The sequence below is a fragment of the Chionomys nivalis genome, chromosome 5, assembly GCF_950005125.1.
Source record: "Chionomys nivalis chromosome 5, mChiNiv1.1, whole genome shotgun sequence".
Lineage (NCBI taxonomy): Eukaryota > Metazoa > Chordata > Mammalia > Rodentia > Cricetidae > Chionomys > Chionomys nivalis.
In genome coordinates, this window is record NC_080090.1 from 93,705,346 (window position 1) to 93,729,432 (window position 24,087).

General features: G+C 44.2%; 2 protein-coding genes across 2 annotated transcripts in view; both read right to left on the minus strand.

The window, feature by feature from the left end:
- Positions 1–13,615: 13,615 nt before the first annotated feature.
- On the minus strand, positions 13,616–14,071 carry LOC130874851 (60S ribosomal protein L26-like). The gene has a single exon (XM_057770382.1). The coding sequence runs from the start codon at positions 14,051–14,053 to the stop codon at positions 13,616–13,618; it is 438 nt and encodes a 145-aa protein (XP_057626365.1). The 5' UTR covers positions 14,054–14,071.
- A 5,492-nt stretch (positions 14,072–19,563) lies between these two features.
- The window catches only part of Slc35f5 (solute carrier family 35 member F5), a 35,269-nt gene continuing 30,745 nt past the window's right edge, over positions 19,564–24,087 (minus strand). Inside the window, exon 16 of the mRNA XM_057770812.1 lies at positions 19,564–20,461. The gene's annotated coding sequence lies outside the window, so the exon portion shown is untranslated. The remainder of the gene's footprint in view (positions 20,462–24,087) is intronic.

Consider the following 24,087-nt stretch of genomic DNA (forward strand, 5'->3'; position numbering starts at 1 on the left):
AAAATGCTGTGCTGTGTGTTGGGTTAATAATCCCATCCTGCTGGATCCTGCGGTTTAGTCAACCGGCAGCATCCGTGCTGCCATAGCGCCCCCTGCTGTCCACAGGCAAGCAGACGTTTAAATGGAACTCCCGTCAATCCCGTGGTTAGGACTTTTTTCCCTAGCCTCAAGTGCTCAGCTTTTTCTCTTCAGCCTTGAGGACCGCTTCCCGTGAAAGGTGAAGATGCTGCCGTAGTCTTTTCATTTTTTAAATTTAATTTTATTTATTCTTTTAAAATTTTATTTATATATAAAAGTTCTGTCGTCTTATAACCCCTGTTCCCGGTTATCTTTCCCTGTCTCTTCCACCAAACCACTTCTCATCCCCAACGGGTCCTTCTCTTCCTTTCTTTAAGATATATTTGTGTGTGTGTGTGTGTGTGTGTGTGTGTGTGTGTGTGTGTACACGCAGTTACGAGCCACCTGACACACGGTTGCTGGGCGTCTAGAACAGTCTGAACTGCAAAGCCATCTCCAGCCCTCCCTGCCCCTGCTTTCATGTCCCTTTTGTTGTTGTGCCCTGCCGCATTTAATTAGAGTCCAGTGCTCAGGCATGGGTGGAAAGCTATTTCCTTGAGCAAGAACATTCTGTGACGCTCTTCGTCTCAGCTGCTGCTGTTTGCTCCCCTCACGGCCCTACGGCTTGGCTCTTTGTACCAGAACTCCTCCAGAAACCACCCGTCGGCAGACTGCTGCTGTACAGCCCAGAGCCCTGATTTCGGCTCTCGTGAGCGACCAGTTGTCTCCTCAGCCACTACCCAATCTCACTCACCTTTGCTCAGTCCCTACGGATTCCATGATCCCAGGTTTCTGAAACTAAGGTCTGTAGAAAAGACAGTCTAAGCACTGTGTACTGGCTTCCTGTTCAAATTTCAGATTCCTGGGGTGTGGAAATGAGACCTCTGGGGGGCTGGAACCTCAGACCGTGTGATCTTCTGTGGAAATTCCCTGTGGCTTGTAGCCCTGTGAATAGTCAGTGCATGTCAAAAGGAGCGGTGGGCTATGTTCCCGCCCGGATCCCACATGGCTAGCTTAGCCCTAGAAATAATAACACACAAATTGTATTCTTTTAAACACTGCTTGGCCCATTATCTCTAGCCTCTTACTGGCTAACTCTCACATCTTGATTAACCCATTTCTAAGGAGTGTAGCACCACGAGGTGGTGTCTTACCAAGAATATTCTTAACCTGCATCCATCTCGGAGAGGAGAGTTATGGTGACTGCCTGACTCGGCTTCTTCCTCCCAGCATTCTGTTCTGTTTTCTCCACCTACCTAATTTTCTGTCCTATCAAAGGGCCAAGGCAGTTTCTTTATTAACCAATGAGAGTAACACATAGACAGATGACCAACCCTCCTACATCAAGTGCAAAGTCTCGTTCTTGTTGCTAAGGCTTTGAGTACATCATTCAATATATTTGGCCTTCCTTCCTCTCTAATGACTGGCTATGCCCCCTGCCCCGTTGAGGACAGGTATGGCCATGCCTGGCTTCGGCTTTGGCCACTGAGATGTTTGGGTACCTGGAAGAAGTCGCTGACACACTTGTCCCTACTGTCCTTTGCACTAGTGTTGACGGCATCTGAGATACAGGGGCTTCCTCAGCTTGCCTGGAAAAGACACCAGGAACAGAATTGCTGGCTGAGCAGAGGAGACTGTGTGGGATGCAGGGGAAGGAGACTGAGGCACCCCTGCCACTTGAAGAAGCCTTTGATACTGAAGCTAACTCTACCTAGGGCGACACAAATACCTCACAGCCTGCTACTGTTGCACTGATGCACTTTGTGCATCAATTATTTTTGTGTTGCAATAAGAAAATACCAGAGCAAGAAAGGGTTGGTTTTGGCTCCTGGTTTGAGGGTGCAGTCCATGAAGGTGAGGAAGGCCAGGCGCCAGGAGGGTAAGACAGTTGATCTCACAGCATCCTCAGTCGGGAAGCAGAGAGATGGATGCTGATGCCCAGCTCACTTTCTCCTTTTAGTTCAGTCCAGGACCCATGAATACAGCACTGCCCATAGTTGGGGCATGTCCTTCCACCTCAATTAAAGTAACCTAGACAACCCCTCATGGGCATGCCCAGAGGCTTGCCTCTTCAGTGGCTCAAGAGCTTCTCAGGTTTAGCCAGCTTTAACCGCTACAGCTCCGAACACTTCATTATTCCAGTTCCACACTGCCTTTCCCCTAGACTCTCACAGACCTGTCCCCTTTTACAAAACTGGCTGCTTTCTGTTCCTCTGCACCTCTCAGACACTGAGCTTAACCTTCCAAGTCCACTTCAATGTCACTTTCTGGATGAAGCCTTTCCTCACCCCTTGGAGGGCTGAGTATGCCCTATCCTCTGAATCTCCTCCAAAGGCAACTGTGCCAGCCCTTCATCTTGTCATTTCAGTGTGGTTTATACAGCATGCTCCTCTCAGAGAGCACACATCCCCTGACACTGGAGCCTGAGGCATTCATTGATGTGTTCTCAGAGCTTCTCAAATAGTTGGTATCCACACACAGGTTTGCTGAATTCAATTCAACGTCTCTCAACACTGTTGTTCAGAATACTTATGATGTTTATACAGGTAGATTTTAAAGAACATTGAACATACTCATCAAGGAGTCAGAATTGAGATTTTGGTAATGTTATAATAGCAAAGATATAACTCAGATATAAAGTTAGATATAACTCAAAGTTCAGTATCTCTTTTTCACTCTCCTCTCTCTCTCTCTCTCTCTCTCTCTCTCTCTCTCTCTCTCTCTCTCTCTCTCTTTCTGTGTGGGTTTGTCTGTGTGCACATATGTGTGTGTGTGTGTTTCTCTCCTTTCCTTATCCCGTTTACACATGTCATCTGCCATAAATAATCTTTTTTTCTTCACTTTTATCTCTTCCTTTTCCTTAATTCTTCCAAGTCTTCTTTAAAATTTAATTTTAAAATTAATTATGTGTGGCTATGCATGTGGACATGTGTGTCATGAAACACTCTGACCATCAGAGAACAGCTTGTGGGAGTCTCTTCTTCTCCCATGTGGGTCTTAGAAGTCAAACTGAGGCCATCAGATTTGGCGGCAAGTATCTCCACACACTGAGCCATCTATTTGGCTCATCAGTCCAAATTTAATGGGTACCAACAGGAAAACCAGAGCAGAGGTTAGTGCACCAGGAACACCAGCGACTTCTTTCATGCCTTTGTATCGTATTTCTTAATTAGCCAACTTTTTACTTTAAGGACAATGGGACAATGATTTTTCCATTTGGGACCAAATTATCTAACCTAAGTTTTTACATTTAGGAAAATGTACACCTCCACTTACGCTTCAAACTCAACTAATTGTAATTCTGCTTTAAAAACAAATGCTCGGGAAATTGCAAAGCAAAAGGTGCCTCGTTCTCAACGGCCAGCAGCTGAGTCAGTTTTTACTTCCTCCATCTTGTACGAACCCAGACATCCTGGCCTTAATTGCGAAGCTGCTTCAGCTTTTTCTGAATCCATTAGAGGAGGATCGGAGATGTTGCTTTCGGACCGCTCCTCAGGATTCTGCTACGTGGCATTTTACTGCGAGCTAAGGATGCTTTGTACATATTAGGGCCCGAGAGTCGCTTGCGGAGCACTCCCGGCCTGCTGAGAGTGCCGGGGAAATAGATCGGCTCTTCAGATTCCTCATTATCTCAGGAGGAGCAGCATTTCTACTGTCAAAACCTCAAATGACACAACATCCGGCTTTCTGTCAATCACTAAGTCAGTGTTTTTCTAAGCCATGTTGTCTGGGATGGAAATATCTCTGTACAAGACAGCAAAAATTAAGCAAGACATGGCTGGATATTAAAGAAGATTCAATTAGACTGAAAGAAGATTCAATTAGACTGTATCTTAGTCTCTCGTCCTCTGCTGTGATACAAAACCCCAACAAAGGTGACTTAAGGGAGGTAGGATTGATTTGGGCTCACAGTTCCGGGGGTAGAGTCCATCCTGGCAAAGAAGGCATGAACGCAAGCAGGAAAGCCTTCCTGGCAGGATCAAGGCCTGGCTGGTCCCGTTGCATTCACATTCAGGAAGTAAAGGGTGAATGTGAAATGGGACCCACTTTCCCCCGTGAGGCTCCACTCCCTAAAGACTCTACAGCCTTCCCAAACAGTGGGCACCAAGTGCTCAAACATGTGAACCTCTGGGGGACATTGCATACTCAAGCCACAACAGGCCACGCCCAGTTTAAAATGTCCTCATGTTTAAAATGTTCTTTCTGTGTAGAGAGCGTGAATCATTTCGTGCAAAGCCAGGGTGAACCAGGAGTCCACAAACAGACATTCCGGCTTAACTGTGGGATCAGCTTTTGTTATCTTTTGCCTTGTAACTCTCATTAAGTCAAACAAGGAGACACTAGCATCCAGCAGGACTTGAAGTGAGAAATAATTTCATGTAAGTAAACTTAAACACATGTATCTGTATGGTCTGTCCTCTTCATCCTGTGATCTAAGATGGTTGGGTGAGGCCCTATTGTTGACTGTCTATTTTAACAACAACATGGTGTGACATTTTTGTTGTTGTCGTTTAAGTTACAACAACTTGCCTTTTAGTTTTTTTTCCTAGTCTTTTTTTTTCCAACCCAAAATATATTTTAACTCCCCTTAGCTTTGGAGGTGATTTAGATCTATGTAGCTAGATTTTTTTAATTCTTATTTTGTGTGTATGTATGTATTTATGTGTACTATGTATATGCCTGGTGCCCACAGAGGAAGAAAATGGCATTAGAGCCCTTGAAACTAGAGCTTCAGGTGGTTGTGAGCCCTGATAACCACACCTGGGTCCTCTGTGAGAGCAAATGCCAGCACTCAGGAGGCAGAAGCAGGTGGATCTCTGTGAGTTCAAGACCAGCCTGGTCTATAAGAACTAGTTCCAGGACTGGCTCCATAGCTACTGAGAAATCGTATCTCAAAAAAACAAACAAACAAACAAATAAATAAATAAACAAGCAAACAAACAAAAAAGAGCAAGAATCACTCCTAACTGCTGAGCCATCTCTCCAGCGCCATCTGTGGTTCTAACCTGATGTTTTCTCTTAATGTCAATTTAAGATAAATGATGGTGCGATAGGTGTCTGCAAAGCTAAGTGGCATGCCTGATACGTGTGTGGGTACAAAGACTACGTATAATGGATTAAGTAAAATGCTGTGGATCCCTGAGTGGCTGCAGTGGCAGAAATGCTGCCCCAAGCAGCGGCAGAAACGCTGCCCCAAGCAGCGGCAGTGGGCAGTGGGTCCCGAGAGCAGCCAGTTCCAGGCAGGGGCAGCGCAGTTCCCAAGTGGCTACAGTGCATGAGGGGCAGTGAGTCCCACGAGGATAAGCAGACAGATGGGCACGCCACGAGACCATGCCACAGGTCTCTGAAGGCGGCTGGTCCTGGGCAGGGAGACATTCGGCTGGCTGGGCGAGAGATAGAGACAAGGATAGGCACGCCATGCAGAGTGAGGTTGGATATTTATTTAGTGGGTTATGGAAGGGAAGGGGAAAAAGTGTAAGGAAGAAGGGGGAAGAGCAGAGAGAAACAGAGAAGGAAGAAGTGGGGAGAATGGAGCAAGGCAGACGTTGCATCTTCTGGGGAGAGACTGAAAAGAGAAGGGACTCAGGCTGGAAGCTGAAGATCAGCTTGCCTGGGGGAGGGGGAGAGGGGTGGGCGTAGCTTTCTCTTAAAGGGACAGAGCAGACCATTACACTATGGTGCTTTAGAGGTCAGAGGACAATTGTGCAGTTAGTTCCCAACTTCTACTCCACATATGGGTTCCAGGGATCAAATTCAGGTTCCCATGCTGTGCAGCAAGCATCTATCTGGTTCTCACTTCCTGTGAATGTCATCCAAATCCTTCCTTCATGGTCTTCTCAGGCACTAAAAATACTTCCCTGTTTTATATTTGCCTGGTTTTAAAGAGGCAACACTGGCCCTCTCGTGTCCTTTTGAGACAGTTAGTGGGGGGAGGGGAGGAAAAGAGAAGAAGGAAGGTGGAGAACAAGAAGAGGAAGAGGGGTGGCAGGTGAGAGAGAGACAGGGACTGCAAGTCTCTGCAGCTCCTCTTCCTGGAGCACACTTCCGGTGGACCGAACCCTTCTGAATCCCAGGCAGTTTCTTTACTGAGCCATCGTCTAGGAAGCTTCTAAAGGTAAGTAGTTCCCATCTCCAGCCCATCATCATTTCCTGGGTCTGTTTGGCCATAGATCTCTCCCTATTCCCCTCTAACCTGGGGAGCTGCTACCCAAAGGCTGTATGTCCCATGCTCCTGTCTGGGCTAGCTTTCCAGTAGGTCCTGCTACATGAGTCACCGGCAGAGAGAAGACACACATCCTCACCCACTCCCTTTGCCTCACGCTTTGCCCAAGCCTCGGGTTCCTTAAGTACTATCCACCTTGATTTAACTTATTTTTAATTAGAACATTTTTGTCACACTTATTTATGTTTGCGAACATGCATTCCTAGCAGGAATGTGAAAGCCAGAAGACAACCTGTGGGGCTAGACTGATGGACTGCAGGGATTCTCCTGTCTCTACTCACCTCTCTCTGGAGTCAGGAGTAAGCACCACCACTGTTCTGGGAATCAAACACGGGTCTTCAGGCTGCCATGACAAGCACTTTACTAACTGAGCCGTCTCCCCATGTCAAATTTGGTTTTAAATTCCATGCATTTAAAATGTAAGTTTTGTTTTCTGGGTGGAAACCTGGCTCCTACATACACAATAAAATAGTGAGCTACTCCACCATCAGAGGGAGAACTCCCTAGAAGGGCCTTACCCTGAGGTGGAATGCAGCTCTACCACATGAGACCTTCCCAAGACTAACTTGATGGTTTAAAAATTCCACTTCTTATGCCGGCTCTAGGCTTACAATGCTGAAGGCCAAGGGTGCTGTTGATCATCCCTCCACATTTTTCACTGAGGCAGGTCTCTAAATCAAACCCAGAGCTCGCTGATAGGCTAATGTTGTTATCTGGCATGCTCTAAAGATCCCATCTCTACCTTCCCTGGAATTGCAGGCAGGCCACCACACACACCAGAATTTACAGGAGTTCTGGGGATCTGAACTCCAGTCCTCCTGCACACACACGGCAAGAATTTTAACTACTGAGTCACCTCCCCAGTCCCTAGAATTATTCTTATAATTTTGTTTAAACTTATATACTCCAGACTTGAAAACTGATAGTTTTATTAAGTAGAAGAATAAAGTTATTAAGTTTTATAGTAAAGTTAACAAAATCTGCCTTAAAGAAATGTACAATAAGGAAATATACAACTAAAACAATTGCTTAATTTATCATAAATGTCTTCCTATAATGACCTTTGTACTTTGGGCCTTCTGTTTGCTTTATTAGGTTGATTTGATTTCTGTTCCATCACTGTCCCTGAGACAGTCCTTATAACTCCTAGACCACTTGATAGAGACCTATCAGATAAAATGAAACACTTGGTCAGAAAAATGAGCTGTTCTTATATAAGCACACTAGTCACTATATATGCTTTCATATATATGACATCAGCTTTAATGTACTGGCTACAGGGACTAAGAATATGCATGCAGGTGCGCAGAAAGGACACAAGAGGCCGCTAGCCGAGCCTACATGGTGAGTTTCAGGTGAGTGGGGAACCCTGCGTCAAAAACCAGGAGGAAGCCAAAAGATGGTGGTGCAGGCCTTTAATCCCAGCACTCGGGAGGTAGAGGTAGGCGGATCTCTGTGAGTTCAGTTCAATGCCAGCATGGTCTACAAGAGCTAGTTCCAGGACAGGCTCCAAAGCTACAGAGAAACCCTGTCTCAAAAAAAAGATTAGTTCCTTCTCTGTCCCTGTGATGACGCCATGAGCAAGGCAGCTTGAGGCAGGAAAGGGTCATTTGGCTTCATGGTTCCAGAGGGAAGGGAACAGAGACAGGAAAGCTTGACAGCAACCAGCAAGCATGATATGATATGATGTGACGTGACATGACATGACATGGCAAGTAGAAGGACAGAGAGCCGCTGAGAGCTCACGTCTCAGACTCCAAGCAGGACCAGTAGAAGAGCAGAGAGAGAGGACGAGAGAGAGAGAGAGAGAGAGAGAGAGAGAGAGAGAGAGAGAGAGAGAGAGAGAGAGAAGTGCAGAGGCTCTTTAAACTCCAAAGCCCATTCCCAGTAATGCACCATCATCTAATCCTCCCCAGGCATTACCACTGATTGGGAACCAAGTGTTCAAATGCCTGACTCTATTAGAGACGCTTCTTATTCAAACCACACGGTGATTAAGAATGACACCTCTGGCATCAACACGTATCTATACACACATGAACACATAGAAGGATCTATAGTAAATCTGAGATGTTTCCTCCATTAAGACAAACCCTCACAGAAACTATCATGAGGAGAGCCTGGAAAGATGGTTCAATAATTAAGAGCTTGATATTCAGTCATGAGATCCAGGATTTGGTTCCCAGCACCCACACTGGGGGACTCATAACAGCCTGTAACTCTAATTCTAGGGGATGTGATACCTGCTTCTGGCCTCCACAGACATGTGGCATGCACACATAGACATGCACACATACACAGAAATAAAAATGATCTGAACATACAACATCCCATAAAAGAACTAGCTAACCGCCAATGCTAATTTAAACATGGAGGCCTACTTTAGATCAGGATAGGTAAACCACTATCCTAAATTCTATTCTGGCATTTATTTAACTCACTTTTTGCTTTTACCATGTATTTCAAATTATGCTAATAAAATGAATTAACATTTTAAAGTCCTATTTGCATTTGGTACAGCCTCTTTGCTCAGGTTTTAAAAGGGAGACTTTTAAAAATATTCCTCTCTGTCTGTCTCTCTCTCTGAGGGTGTGTGTGTGTGTGTGTGTGTGAATGTGCATTTGTGTGTGAGGGAATTACACCTATGCATGCACACAGCGGTCAGAAAAGAACACCATGTGCCCACTTCCGTCACCTTGCTACCTCCTTGAGCCTGGGCTTACGTCTTGACTAGGTGGACACCAGCAAGTCCTAGTGATCTTCCTGTCTCTACCCTCCTTGAGGTTGAGATAACAGACATTGACCAAACTCCCAGTTTATTTGTGGCTGATGGGATCTGAACTCTGATCCTCATGATTTACAAAAGCAAATATTCCTAATAGCTAAGCCATCTTTCCAGCTCAAAAGGAACCATTTCAAGTGCTAGTACAGAAATATCCTCTCACTCTCTTCACTGGTGATCTTTCTGCAGGTACCCAGCACTGGTTAAGGATATAGCTCAGTGGCAGAGCGCTTGCCTAGCATGCACAAGACCCTGGGTTCAATCCCCAGCATCCTCGGCATCCCTAGAAGTCAGTAGATAAGGACACTCTTCTGGATGGACACAACTTCTTAAGTCTTGTATGTCTCCAAACTCAAATCAATGATTTATCCACAATTTCTGTCTTAGTTAGGGTGTCTGTTGCTATAATAAACACTATGAGCAGAAATAACTTTTGGAGGAAAGGTTTAGTTTAGCTTTTAAGTCCGGACAGCCAGGGCTACCCAGAGAAACCTTATCCTGGGTGTGTGTGGATGTGGGGGCACTAGTCCCAGGAAAAGCCAGTAGAGAAATATCAAACACTTAGCATTCCGGATACAAGGATCTAGCACAAGTTCATAAAAGTAGCTGACTGTCAGAAAGAAGCTACATATGAAATGAAATTAAAAAGTAAAGCTCGCCATTTAAAAACTGGTAAAGAATTCAGTGATACACTTTTCTAAGCATAAAAGCTTGTGCAGGAGGCTGGTGCTAAAAGTGCTTGTCCCCAAGACTGGCAACCAGAATTTTGGGGTCCAACTTCGACGGGTTCGTACGTTCCAGGGTAGGGGTGTGTGGATTAGAAATGTCAGGGAGACCAAACAGAGATACAAAAGAAATATACAGAGACACAGAATAGTGTCAGGCGGGCAACCCAGCGGATACTGAATTCGCCCGTAGTTATCTTCCGTATGGTTATAGACCCCCAACCCAAACGGGAGGGTGAAGAAGGCAAAAGACTGCTTTACCGCGATACCAACAGAGCAATTGCATCTTCAATACCAGAAACATCAAGTAACTATAGATCCAACTCCCGCAAGTTGTCCCCTACCCGCCTCATGCGTGCTCATTGTGTGCTCTGGCATGTGTATGCTCCCACCCCCAATTAATATTTAATAAATAAATGTGATTTTAAAAAAAACATGAAGGAAATGCCTTCTCTACTCTAAATTCCTGTCTCAAAACTGCAATCACATTTAGTTATAAATTAAATGCTCTCGTTGCCATTTCGCTGACATTATGGTAACTATGTCCACCCAGAGAGTATTCGTTAATTTTCACATCTAGTCTTTCCTTCTGAGCTATACCCCAAGGTATCTGGGAACATGGCTCATTGGATAGAGGTGCTAGCTGTGCAAGCCTGGTGGCCTGAGCTCAGTCCCTTGAATCCACATGCAGATCTGGACGTGGTGGCAACATCTATAATCTCCACACTCCCATGGCAAGATGGGAGCAAAGACAGAGTAGCCTAGAAACTTCTGGGCTAGCTAGTCTGGAATATGCAGCACAGCAGGGCTTTCCACCACTGGAAGGGAAGATTCTGGAAAGTTGTCCTGCGCACTTGTGTCCTTGTGTCCTTGCATTTGCATACCTGCATGCTCAAGTATGCACACATACACATGCACATGCAAACACACACGCATGCAGTGCTGTCAGCGCTTGGTAGTCTGATAACAAATGTCTACTGAGCATAGGAACATTTTAAGCATTACTTTTTAATGTGGTAGTGTTAAAATGGTGTTTAACTTTGAAGGTATGCAAACCACAAGTTTTTAGATGATAAAAAAAAATCAAAATAAAAACAAGGTAAGCAACTATGAATTTTGGTAAAATTACTCCTATCGTTAGAAAATCTTTGTCTCCACCAGCGAAACAGAAGCCTCCAATTAAAATAACAGAAAGTTCCTGGGGTCATTATTTACTTCAAATTTTTAATGAGCCCTTAAATATATTTGAGATTTAAAGGACATTTTCCCGTGTCTGTACAGTAGTCTCGTGGAGCATGATACTATTAATTCTTACACAGGGAAATAGAGCTGATGCTCTTAAAGAGAAATATGGAATCAAAACTTTCAAATCTACTTACAAATGGACCTTTGACCTGGGGGGCTAGGTAAATGGACCTTTGACCTGGGGGGCTAGAGGCCAGCTTTTGTGGTATATATAGTGAGCAATGGAGACTCTATCTCAAAGAAGGTTTAAGGGACGAACTGAAACCCAAGGTTGTCTCTCGCTTCCACATACACACTATGGCATGTGCAAACCTACACTCATATACACAAGCACAACAAGAGAGAGAGAGAGAGAGAGAGAGAGAGAGAGAGAGAGAGAGAGAGAGAGAGAGAGAGAGAGAAAATGGGCCGTAACTACCCAGATGGAATTCTGAGGACACCAAGACAACTATGACTACTGTAGAATATATAAGCTCTATCTTCAAATCCTATAAACTGACCAGGTCGTATATGCCCCATCACTATTAAAAACCCAGCATACAATATTGTACAATATTTCACAGTATAAGTTAAGTCCACAAACATCAGAAAATATTGGTCTCTTATGTCTGCAAATTCTGGTAATATTACCTGTTAACAAAGCCTACTTCAAAGGGTTAGTAGGAAGAAATGACAGTGGCCAATAATGCTTAGAATGATGATGGCATTCAATTCATTTGCTAATAAGATTATAGAGAATATTGTTTCCTAATTGGCTTCTGTGTCCTTTAGGGAGGCTTTATTTGTTCGGCAGGCATGCCAAAGATGGGTGCTATAGATCTGATGAGAAAAGTGCCTTCTAGAAAGTCCCAACCCCAAATTGGCCCTGCATGATTGATATCAAAGTGGACATTAGCATTCTTCCTGAGACAAGGCCAGACACCTCTGAGAACATTTTCACTTAACCTTGTGAGCTCACTTCTACTAAGACAAAGAGTCCTATCCATCAGCTGCCAAACAAAAACCAGTTTAATGTGCAGAATTAATTATACCAGGCTGACAGAAGCCAGTATCTTAATAAACACTTTTAAATTTACTTATAGGAGAAGCATAGATGCCCAACACACACTGAAAGACACCCCGCCTCCTGCAAACTCCTAGAGACATCCATCCAAGCTCTCATGACACTGTCTTGTATCTGTTTTGTTGTCCTTGGAGTTCTGTTTATCATCAACCAGGAACTTTTCCAGACAAAACCTGACCGTGGTGATACTTGTTTATGTTTTAACAAATAAAGTTTGCCTCAAGATCAGAGTGCAGAGCTAAGCCATGAGAGGCCAGTGGTAAGTACACACATTTATTCCCAGGACTCTGGAGACAGAGGCAGGTGGATCTGTTAGTTCAAGGTCACCCTGAGCTACGCGAAATTGATCCAGTCTCAAAGAGAAACAGAGCTCACACAAAAGTGATCCCAACACTTGGGACCACACGCCTTTACTCCCAGCACTAGGGAGACGGAGACAGAGTGATATGGCTGGGCAGAGAGAGGAATAGAAGACAGGAGGAGAGAGGAGTTCATTGTAGTCTGAGGGAGCAGACTGAAGCAGTCAGTCTGAGGATGCAGTCTGAGGACAGGATCGCCCCTTTGGTCTGACCATTGGTAGAGGTGAGAACTCTCTAGAGGCTGGCTGCTCTGCTTCTCTGATCCTTCAGCTTTCAGCCCCTGATAGCTGACTCTGGGGTTTTATTATTACAAACAATTAGAACTCATGCTATACTTGAGTATAATTTCTGGGATCTGTGATAGAAAAGCATAGACTCCCACAGCTTGTCCTCTGACCTCCACAGGAGTGCTATGGCAAGCACATACACAGAAAGATAAATGAATAAGTAAAAATTTCAAAACCTAAGGTAGATAGTGACATCTACTGTGAATTCAGGCTTAGATATGTGCACACATGTGTACACACTTATACATATACCCCCCAAAAAAGCCCAAACCAAAACACAAACACACTGTCTCCATTGGGACCATAATTTGAGATACTGTAATAACAAGTTTTAAATGATGTGGGGGAACAAAAGGAGAAGACTGAAAACAGAGTGCAGAGATTCTGTCAAGACTTGGAAAACTAACTACAGGCCAATGCTGGAAAGGTCATTAGCTGCTGCTTGAATGGGACTTGTCCCCAACTTTAATTTATAGCATTTTTCTTGGCATTTACTTATTTGTGCGTGCCATGGTGAACTATGGAGTTCAGAAGACAACTTTAAGAGTCAGTTCTCTTCCTTCACTGCCTGGCAGCAAGTGTCTTTACCTACAAGGCCAGTTTGTTGGCCTCCCTGCTGTTTCTAAAGGTCTACAATGAGATCTCTAAGATCACAGGGCCAGCCAGCCTGTCTGCCTTCCTCACTCTCCCCCTCTTTCCCTTATTTATTTATTGTGATAGCTAATCTTACTTGTGAACTTGACACACTTGGGAAGAGGGACCCTCAGCTGAAGAACTGCGTCCATCAGACTGGCTTCTGTGGGGCATTTTTTTTTTTTTTTTTTTTTTTTTTTTTTACTCAAGCAGTCTTTAATGAAAACTGTATGAGACGCCCCTATTCCTGCATCTTCTCAATCGTTTCTTCCTTGTATTTGCCCTTCTCCTTTCCTACTTGCCGAGACTTGGCTTTCCTTTCCAGGATCTTCTTTCGGTGTTTGTCCAGCTTTAGCCGGGTGATCACCACCTTGCTGGGGTGGATGCCCACGTGGACAGTTGTGCCATTAGCCCTTTCTCGCTGCACCCGTTCAATGTAGATGACGTATTTCTTCCTGTACACTTGGACCACTTTGCCAATCTGCTGGCCTTTGTAGTGTCCCCGGACAACCTGAACCTCGTCATCCTTTTGAATGGGCATCGAGCGAACATTGTACTTCTGTCTCAGCTCTTTGGAAAGGGGGGGAGACATGATCTTCCTCCGAATATGAGAAGGTGCATTGAAATGCCGTTTGCGGTTCTTGCTCCGGTCGGAAGTCACAAAGGGATTGAACTTCATTTTGGCGGCTGCGATCCAGCGATGCCCGCAAGAGGAAAGAGCTGTGGGGCATTTTCTTAACTGCCAATTGATGCTGGAGGGCCCAGCCCACTGAGTGGTACCATCCTTCTATAGATGCACCTGTGCTGTGCGAGTCTAGTAACAAACCAGTAAAAGGTACTCTTCTGTGGTGGTTGCTTTAGTTCTTGCCTCCAGCCTTGAGCTCCCGCCCTAACCTCCCACCACGATGAACTGTATCTGTACATAAACTGAAATCAATTCCCCGCCCCCACTCCAAATTGTTTTTGGTAAGAATGCTTTATCAACAAGGAGGGTTCAAATGGGGACTCTTTCCCTGGGAGGTGGAGATAGAAGCCATATCCTGGGTAAACTCAGGAACAAGGTTGGGGTGTGGGCAGGATGGGAACTTGAGAGATCTGTTGGGCCAACTGGGTGAGGGAGGCAGGTTGGGAGCAGGACAGAGCAGTAGAGTAATGAAAAATACTGTTTGACTGGTGGGTGTTGGGGGAGAAACCGGGTGCCAGGGAAACTCCCAGGAATTCTCAAGGATGACCCCAGCTAAGACTCCTGGAGAGGGTCCCTGAACTGGGCCATCTACTGAATTCAGATTGATGACTACCCTAATTGTCATCAGGGAGCCTTTATCCAGTAACTGGTGGAAGCAGAAGCAGAGCTCCACAGTCAAGCACTGGTCCTGCTGAAGAAAGGGAGGAGGGATTATATGAGCAATAAGAGGTAGGAGGGAGTCAATCATGACAGGGGTGGGGGTGGAGTGGGGAGGGACTGGACCCACAGAGACAGCTGACCTGAGCTCCTGGGAGCTCAGGGATTCTGGACTTAGGGAGCTTGCATGGGACTCACCTAGACCCTGCATGTGTCTGATAGTTGTGTAGCTTGATCTTACTGTGAAGTTCCTACCAGTGAGAGCAGGATCTGTCTGTCCCTGGCACTTAGCTGTTTGGGAACCTGTTCTCCATGCTGGATTACTTCGCACAGCCTTGATACAGGGGGAGGAGCTTGGTTCTGCCTCAACTTGAGGTGCCTAGTTTTGTTCGCACCCATGGGAGGCCTGCCCTTTTCTGAATGGAGAGGGGGGAGTGGATAGGGAGTGGGGTAGATGGGAGCAGGAGAGAGGGAACTGTGGTTGGTATGTAAAATAAATTTTAAAAATAAAAAAGGGAATGCTTTATCACAGAAAATTAGGATATTTGTTTATTTATAATTAACTTTTGAGGTAGAATCTTGCTACATTATACTAGCTTCACACTCTAGGGTTCAAAGGTTCCTCCTACTTCTGTGTCTTTAGTAGGTAGTACAGACTATGGTGCCCAACTTTCAGCACTCTACTTTTTGAGACAAACCCTAAAATAGAAATCACAGAGGTCAGGCATACATCTGTAATTCCAGCACTTCAGAGGTTGAGGCAGGAGGATTAGGAATTCTAAGGAAAATTAACTAGATGATGAGTCTGGGGCTATCCTGAGAGTACAACCATCTCAAAACAACACAAAGAACAAGAAGGAGATGAAGGAGGAGGGGAAGAGGAGACAAAAGAGGAAGGAGGCTCTGAAGAAGGGGGTGGGGAGAAAAGGAAGAGGATCAGAGGAGGCTGCAGCATAGACAGTTGCTTAGCCAATGGCTACAGCATTTACATATAAGAATTACCCAGCTAGGGTTTGGAGAGATGATGACTTAGTTTATAAGAGCATAAACTGTTCCTACAGAGAACCCAAGTTCATTTCTCAGCACCCACAATAGCTGACTCACAACTACCCATAACTCTACTCCAGGGGATTCAACACTCTCTTTTTGACCAAAGGCACCACACTCATGTGCATATATCAACACAGAGATATACATATATTGACATAATAAAAAATGGGCTTCCAGTTGGCACAGCAGGTAGTAAAGAGCAGGGTCTTCAGACCTCTATTGAGCCTGCAGGTGGTGCATATTAGTCCAGAGGTTATGGGCCACCAGGGCTGGAACAATAAACCCTTCTTGTCAACTTCTGGGCAGGCCACAGCAGGACTGGAACCCAAGTAGGTGTGGGTTCTGTCATATGTCAGCTGACTGCCCTACAGACTGCCCCACATTGGGTGTCATTTGTCAGGGGCCAGCCTTGACAAAAATACATAAGGGCATGAGGATTTAGAAATATAGTAAACAATATGAAGACATGAATGAAAATAATAAAACAGAGAAACATATAGGATAGTATTGGGAGGGAATTCCAGTGAGTATTAAAAATTCACCCACATTTAATTTCCAATTGCTTAAAATACCCTTGACCCCAAAAGGTAGGAGTAAAAGACTGTTCATAGTTAAACATTCTGTTGCTAGAATCAAACAAGTCACTAAGTCACGCTCACACCCTAAACCAAAACATTCGGTAGGCAAACTACTCCCTGGAGGGAATCCCAAGTTATCTCCATAGAGGGAAGTGAAACTTAGTTGGATCCTTAGACTTTTGTTTGAAGTAGGAACAGATCTACTTCACTATTCCTGGAGCACAAGGTCTGGCTATTAGCCACATTTGTTGACAATAACTCTCTGAACAACACCTAGGTGGGGCCTTTGTTTGAGGTAGAAGCACAACAACCTTGTAAGTTTCAACTCTCTGATCTTTTGTCAACATGGAAATAGGCTGATAATTTTGGTCCTCCACATTCATACACTATTGACCTAACACCCCAGAGTACCTGCAACCTATAGAAATGACCTACCTGAATGTGAGGTCTTTACAGGACACGAGGGTGCAAGGAGTCATTGCTACCAATGTATGTAGGAACCAGAATAAGTGGCTGCTAGGTGACCCTGGTAGGGTGAGGCTGAGCCAGGGAGGTTTCTTTGTTCACTGTCTAATGTTAGAGGTCAGCAGGTACACTGAATGTACACTAAAAAGTTCATCACGGTCAATGTGCTTACCCCCAAAGTAAATGTGAAGATCCTGCTGCTGAAAACTTGATGTGCTTTGAGAGAAATCCTGTTGGGACCAAGGTAAAAGTTTCCTCCCTGCTGGTTACCTTCCATAGTACTCCATGTGCTATGCAAGCTCAGAAGGAGAAAAGTCATCAACAGGCTTACTGAACTGTGGACCTTGAAAAGCAATATGCCCACTGGAGTAATAATGGTATGGCCACTAAGGGGGAAACCAGCTACTCTAGTTGCATTTGAGGCTGTCTCCACCAGAGGGAATCTGCTTGTGTATAAAGCTGTTTAGCCTTGGCTGGAGACCTAGGCCCTACTGAGAATATCCTCCTGGTATCTTAGATGAGGTAGGGGCTCCAGGGGCCCCTACCCTACCAGAGGAGATAATAGCAAAGAAGGCTGCTGGGGGAAAGAAAGTCATTGTCATTAGTGATGTAGCCACCGGTAAGTGACTAGTGAATCAGTAGACAGTGTCACAGTGGCTAGAGAAGCAAAAACAAAACATGATAGAAATGTGGGAACTTGTTGGAAGGATGGGGTGGGAAGGTGGGTTTGTGGGGAAAAAAGGATAAAAGAGGGTGGAGGTTGAGGGTGCCAGAATATATTATATACATGTATGAAATATCAACAAATCAATTAATTTAAAAAATAATAAATCACCCAGAAAAATAAAACTTGAGGGGAAAGTTCGCAGGTAGGAGAGGAAAGTGGTGGTAATTCACCCAATGTTCACTCACTCAATGGTTCTTCCCCCAGGATCTGCTGCAGATTCATCTCCCATGTTAACTGAGGCTCACTCATCAGTCCCTACATCCCAAGTGGCAATGACCATCTGTGAGACATGAATGCAGAGCAACCAAATTACAACAAAACCACCCACTCCGCCCATTGTGTTCAGGCAACCATCAGAAGCTTGAGTTGTACTTCCATGGTCTCAATTATTTCACCCTGGAAATTGCTGAAGATTTTTGTAAACTGTGATAGCAAACCCAGAAAACTACAGATACAGATAATAAGCAACCAGAATTAGTCTGAGTAATTGACATGTGTGGTAGTTTGAATGTAATTGGCCCCCATAATGTCACAGGCAGTGGCACTATTAGGAGGTATGGCTTTGTTGGAGTGGGTATGGCCTTATCACTGTGGGGGTGGGCTTTGATGTTTCCCATGCTCAGGATACCATCCAGTGTGACAGTCGACTTCCTATTGCCTGCAAGATGTAGGACTCACAACTATTTCTCCGAATCTAAGTAAGACAACATACTGCTTCAGTACGTTATTTCAGAAATCCACATTGTGTGTGTACACGTGCGCATGTATTCACGTCTGCAGAGTGTGTAGAGATAAGATGTGGAGAATGTGGGTAGGTCATTTTCAGTTGCCAGTCCTCTGGGACTGCCCACCTTGACTTTCAAAAGTGTTATTGTGTGTTCATGTATACAGTCACACACAAGCCAGAGAGTGTGTGGTGACCAGGAACAACCCTCAGAAGTTCTTTCCCACCTTGATAATAGTTTCCCTTGTTTCTAATGCTGCACTGCATACTTTACACTAGTGGGCCGGCCAGCTTCCTGGCAAGTCTGTCTTCACCTTCCATATCACCAGAGGAGAGCAGGGATTAGAGAGGCAAATCACCACAAGCGGCTCTTTTACAGGGATTCTTGGTTCAAGTCAGTTCACCAGGCTTGTGCAGCAAGCTGAGTCATCTCCCTGACCCCATGACTTGTTTTTTGAGGTAGGGTCTTCTACTGACCTGGACCTTATCAAGTGGGCCAGCAGTCCCCAAGGGTCCTCCTTTCTCCATCACCTCCATGCCTGCTATTTTTACATCAATTCTGGAGACTCACCCAGACCCACATGCTGGGCAAGGCATACTTCCCTGACTAAGACATCTTCCCATCCTTTGTACGTGTTTTACCCTGCCAACCAGCATTGGTTTTAGCATAAGAATTACTTGTGCCCCCAAATGAAAAACACGATTGTCTGCTATTTAAGTTAATATAATACAGTGGACTCAGGACTAAGCAGAAAGACAGCTAACCTTCATTTTAGATTCAGGTTAACACCAGATCAATTTTAAGAATGTGAACAGTATAAAGTGGAACTCTATAAAGGGAATTTTTAAAAATAAGATTCATTAAGTGATTTGGAGAATGGTTCTTACTTCACTTGGAACCGGACTGGATTCTGACTGCCCAGAAGTCAGAGTCCTCAGACATGAGCTCACTGACCTGACAGGAAGCAGTTCCAGAAGCACACACTGAGTATGCCTAAAACCTCAACTAGGAATATTTTATATAATTTTGAGATAGGCCTCACTATCCAAGGCTGGCCTTAAATTCACTATGTAGCCAAGCATGACTCTGAAATCATGATCCTCCTGCCTCCTAGGATCCCGCGTGCTAGGATTACAGGTGTGCACCACTTCGCTTGGTTTATGCAGGCTGGGGATGAAACCCAGGGTTTCATGTGTGCTAGGCAAGCACTCTGCCCTGAGGTTAACTCTCAGTCCCGTGATTTAATAATGACAGACAAAAGAATCAAATGTCATCTTTTCACCAGAGTATCTCCTTGTCTTGTTTTTTTCTTTATTTTAACCATTTACATTTACTTAGGAAAGTAAGATTATTTAAGGAAGCAGCACCCAGTTTTAGAGTAATTTATATGTGGAAAAAATACAAAATTACTTGATACATCTTTAATACACAAATACATATACAAACATTTTATTCTAATAATATTCTTTATCGCTTCAATTTAAACCATTCCATTATGAAAATTTCTTAATTGAAGAGAGAATATTTCTTTAAAACTCTAAATTAAACAGAGCTTTCTCAACTAATTTATAGCCACACAGCCTTTAGAAATATGTGATTTTTCCAGTCTGCAGTTTTTCCCCTTTAAAACTGTTAGGGCTTGTCACATTTTTAAAGATACAAGGCACCAAACACCAGGGAGGGATCACACAGTGAGTGCATTCGGACCAGATCTCTTCTCAAACATCTGTGCTCTAAAGCACCACCAGCTTTGTATGAACATATGTGTGACATTAACTAGCATTTCTTCTGTGTGGTTATTATGCAATCTACGAAACTCAAAATTATAATCTGCACCCCCTGCAGGCAATGCCGGTTAGCGTCTGCCTGTCAGGATGCTTACCTACTCCGGTGATTTCTCGGAAAGAGTACTACTCAGTCTGAATGAGGAGTTTAAGTCCCCAGAAAGATTGTGTTCCTTGATTTGCTCCAGTGATTTCATGAACTGAACTGATACGTAAGGCAGGTTGGTCCTTTAGAGCAACTAGACTGCACACAACCTACATGGAACATCCTTCATTTTGAAAAAGAAGAAAGCAACATGAGGAAAATGTATTTAGAGTTTCAAAGAACTGAAACTGGTATTGTTCAGACTAGGCACTGAAACACTTCTACAAAGAACTTGCCAGATTGTCTCTTCGCTGTAGAATGTTCCATTACGCTAAAAACAAAAGGATACAAAAAATGGTTATTTATCATTTACGTCATCTCACTTTTCTGTAGCACAGAGTCTGAGAAGCAAATTATCTTAATGCTGAAACACCCATTATATACAATGCTTATATTTAGTAACTAGATACTTGATCTTGAGTTAAGAATTCAGGACAGGGCTGATAAGATAGTTTAGGGTAAAAATGTGCTTGCCACTGAGTCTGATGACCGGAGTTCAGTTTTTGGAACCCACATATAGAAGGAAATCCAAGTCCCTCAAGTTAGACTCTGAGCATCAAGTAAATAAATATTTTTTAAAAAAATAAGGAACTAAAAACAAGTTTCATAGCAACAGCAGGTCTGACACCAACACTAGCTGGGTACTGTGTACTAGCATTCAGTTTTATTTCTGGCATATTCTACCGTTACCCCTGTAGCAACAAAGCCCCCGTTCAGCCTGTTCTAGTCTATGCTACTTGATGGTTCTTCACCTTTTCTAGTCTTCACTATCTCAGCTTTCTCTGGCTCTGGCTTTTCCAGCACTGAACACATTCTGGTGGGGAGGCAGATGAACGTGACTCTGAGAGTGATGAGGAGCACTCCACAGAAAGATAACCCATGAACAATGTTATGACACAGGACACTCTAAATAACCACCTTCACAGTTATTTATAAGCTAAAGATTTTATTTCTATTTGTGTTTGTCTGTCTGTGTACACAAGAATGCAGTGCCTGAGGAGGCCAAAAAGGTCATGGGATCTCCTGCAGTTGTGAGCTGTTAGGGAATATTACTTTCAGGTGTGTGACTTTTTTTTTACGCTGCATTTGTTTAACTCTGTGAAGCTGTGCTACTGTGTCAGTCTAAAATACCTGATGGGCTAATAAAGAGATGAATGGCCAATAGCAAGGCAGGAGCAAGGATGGATAGGGCCAGCAGGCAGAGAGTATAAACAGAAGGAGAAAACGAGGAAGAGGAGGAACAAGAGAACGAGGAGAGGAGGACACTGGGGGCCAGCCACGCAGATACACAGCAAGCCATGGAGAAAGCAGCAAAGAAAAGTATACAGAAATAGAGAAAGATAACTCAGAGGCAAAAGGTAGTTGGGTTAAATTAGGTTAAGAAAAGTTGGCGAGAAACAAGCCGAGCTAAAGCTGGGCATTCATACTAAGAATAAGCCTCTGTGTGTGATTTATTTGGAGGTGGGTGGTGGGCCCCTCAAAAAGTCAAAAGAGAAAATCATCACACAATAGTGAGATGCCTGAGATGTGTGTTAGGAACCAAGCTCAAGTTCTCTGCAAGAGCCCCAAGCACTCCTAGCACTGAGTCATCTCTCCAGCCCGATTATTTTTAATTTAAAGATGGCGCACCTGTTCCACAAGCCTCACTTAAAAGACAACGGATAATAAAAGGCCATTTTCCTTAAAAGGAATGAACTACATAAACAAAGAGAACAAAGAACGGCAATCAACCCTTGGGTGGCCATGAAGAAATACAGCCATGCCAGAAAGGGTGAGGAGGTAACAGATAGCAGGAATCGGGTACATATTGCACAGAATGTCAGCTATGCAGTCAGGCTTCCCTGTGCTTATACAAAAGAAAAACTTCAAAGTTTATTCTCTAAACACAGTAGCAAGAAAAGCACTAGAGAAAATATCAGGAAGAATTTTAATTCTTATTTAGTCATAAAAAATGTAAGCACAGAATATTGAGCTATCCCAAAGTATGCAGCGACTATCCAGAAGTAGTGGGACGTTTCTGTTTGTTCTGTTGTTTCTTGTTTTTGTTTTCTGAGACATGGTCTCATGTAGTCCAGGTTGGCCTCAAACTCACTGTGTAGTAGAAGATGACCTTCATCTCTTCCTGCATCTACTTCCCAAAAGCTGGGTTTACATTATGTGTCACCATGCCCACCAGAAGATGGAGAGGCCAGAATGACTTGGAATCAGGATGCAAATGTGGTGTGGGAGTACAGATCCTCATCTATCTTAATGAAAATGTTTGCCAACTGGAGATGGAAAGCTAGACAGACAAGCAACAGAGACGTTAGCACAATCTGCACAGAGATAGGCAAGTCCAAGGGAATCAGCTACGACTTGGGTTTCTAGGCAGTTAACATTTGGCTCCACCCCTACTGAAGGAACTATGGGAAGTTAGTGTCTGCTGAGGAAAGAAAAGACATTTCTTCAGTGCTGTACCCACTGGCAGGTTGCTCATGCTCTTATAAAATAACCCCTCATCATGTTTCTATAAGAAAACTGAAGTTCTCTGTCTCTCACACACACACTTTCTCTCACTCTGTCTCTCTCTCACACACATATATACACACAACATGCACACACGCAAGGTGGGAAGGGGGAAGAGATTGATTCACTCTAAAATATTTTATGTTTTCTTTGTTGTATGGTAAGAGAAAATGTTTTTCTAAAGTTTATCTTTAGATAAAATGATTTAGCATGAAGAAAAATGGAATAAGAGGTTGGACAGATGACTCGGTCTGTAAAGTGTTTGCTACATATGTGTGAGGACCTGAGTTTAGATCCCAGAATCCACATAAACAGCCAGGCACAGCAGCACATGCCTGTAATCCCAGCGCTGGGAGGTGGAGACAGGATGATTCCTGTGATTTGCTAACCAGACAATCTAGCTGAACCAGTGAAGTCCAGGTTCAGTAAGAGACTGTTGAGAATAATAAAGGGGAGAAAAGATGTCAACCTCTGGCCAGAAGATACACAAACACATGAATGCACATGGACATACACAGTTAAAACTCACTGGTATCTAATTGGGAAAGGCACTCAACACCTGTAAGATTGTTCTAGCACAGTGCCACTTCCCAAACAAGGAAACAGGCTAAAGGAGGCCAGGAAGCTCCCCAAGTGTCACACAGCCAGCTGTGGAACAACCTCAAGATCCGGAACCTATGTGGTTTTGGTGCGAGAGAATTGTCTGTATTCTATCAATCATATTTTAAATAAATGCTGATTGGCCAGGCAGGAAGTATAGGCGGGTCAACCAGACAGGAAGTAGGGCGGGGCGATGAGAACAAAAGAATTCTGGGAAGGGGGAAGCCCATTTCTCCCAGTTCAGCCCAGACCACCAAAGAAGCAACATGTGACCTGCCCCAGCTGTGAAAGGTAGTGAGTCATGTGGCTAACATAGATAAGAATAATGAGTTAATATAAGCTATAAGAGCTAATAAGAAGACTGAGCTAATGGGCCAATCAGTTTTATAACTTATGGAGACCTCTGTGTGATTTTCTTTGGGGCTTGCCGACTGTGGGGTACTGGGTGGGACAGAAATCCCCACGAGCCCTGGCCCTCATGTTACATGGTTTGATTCCAGGGGCTGTAGCACTTTGGGCCACTTCAAGCAACTCACTCTAAAAAATCTCCTCTGGATGTTGTTATGAAACTTTAATCCCAACACTCTGGAAGGAAGAGGCAGGGGGATCTCTGTGAGTTTGGGTTAGCCTGGTCCACATAGCAAGCTCCAGCCTATCCAGGGCTTCATAGAGAGATTTTGTCTCAAAAAAGAAAGATGGAGGGAGAAAGGGAGGGAGGGAGGGAGGGAGGGAGGGAGGGAGGGAGGGAGGGAGGAAGGAAGGAAGGAAGGAAGGAAGGAAGGAAGGAAGGAA

Coding starts and splice junctions, on each gene's coding strand:
- LOC130874851 (XM_057770382.1), bottom strand. CDS start 14,053: ATGAAGTTCAATCCCTTTGTGACTTCCGACCGGAGCAAGAACCGCAAA.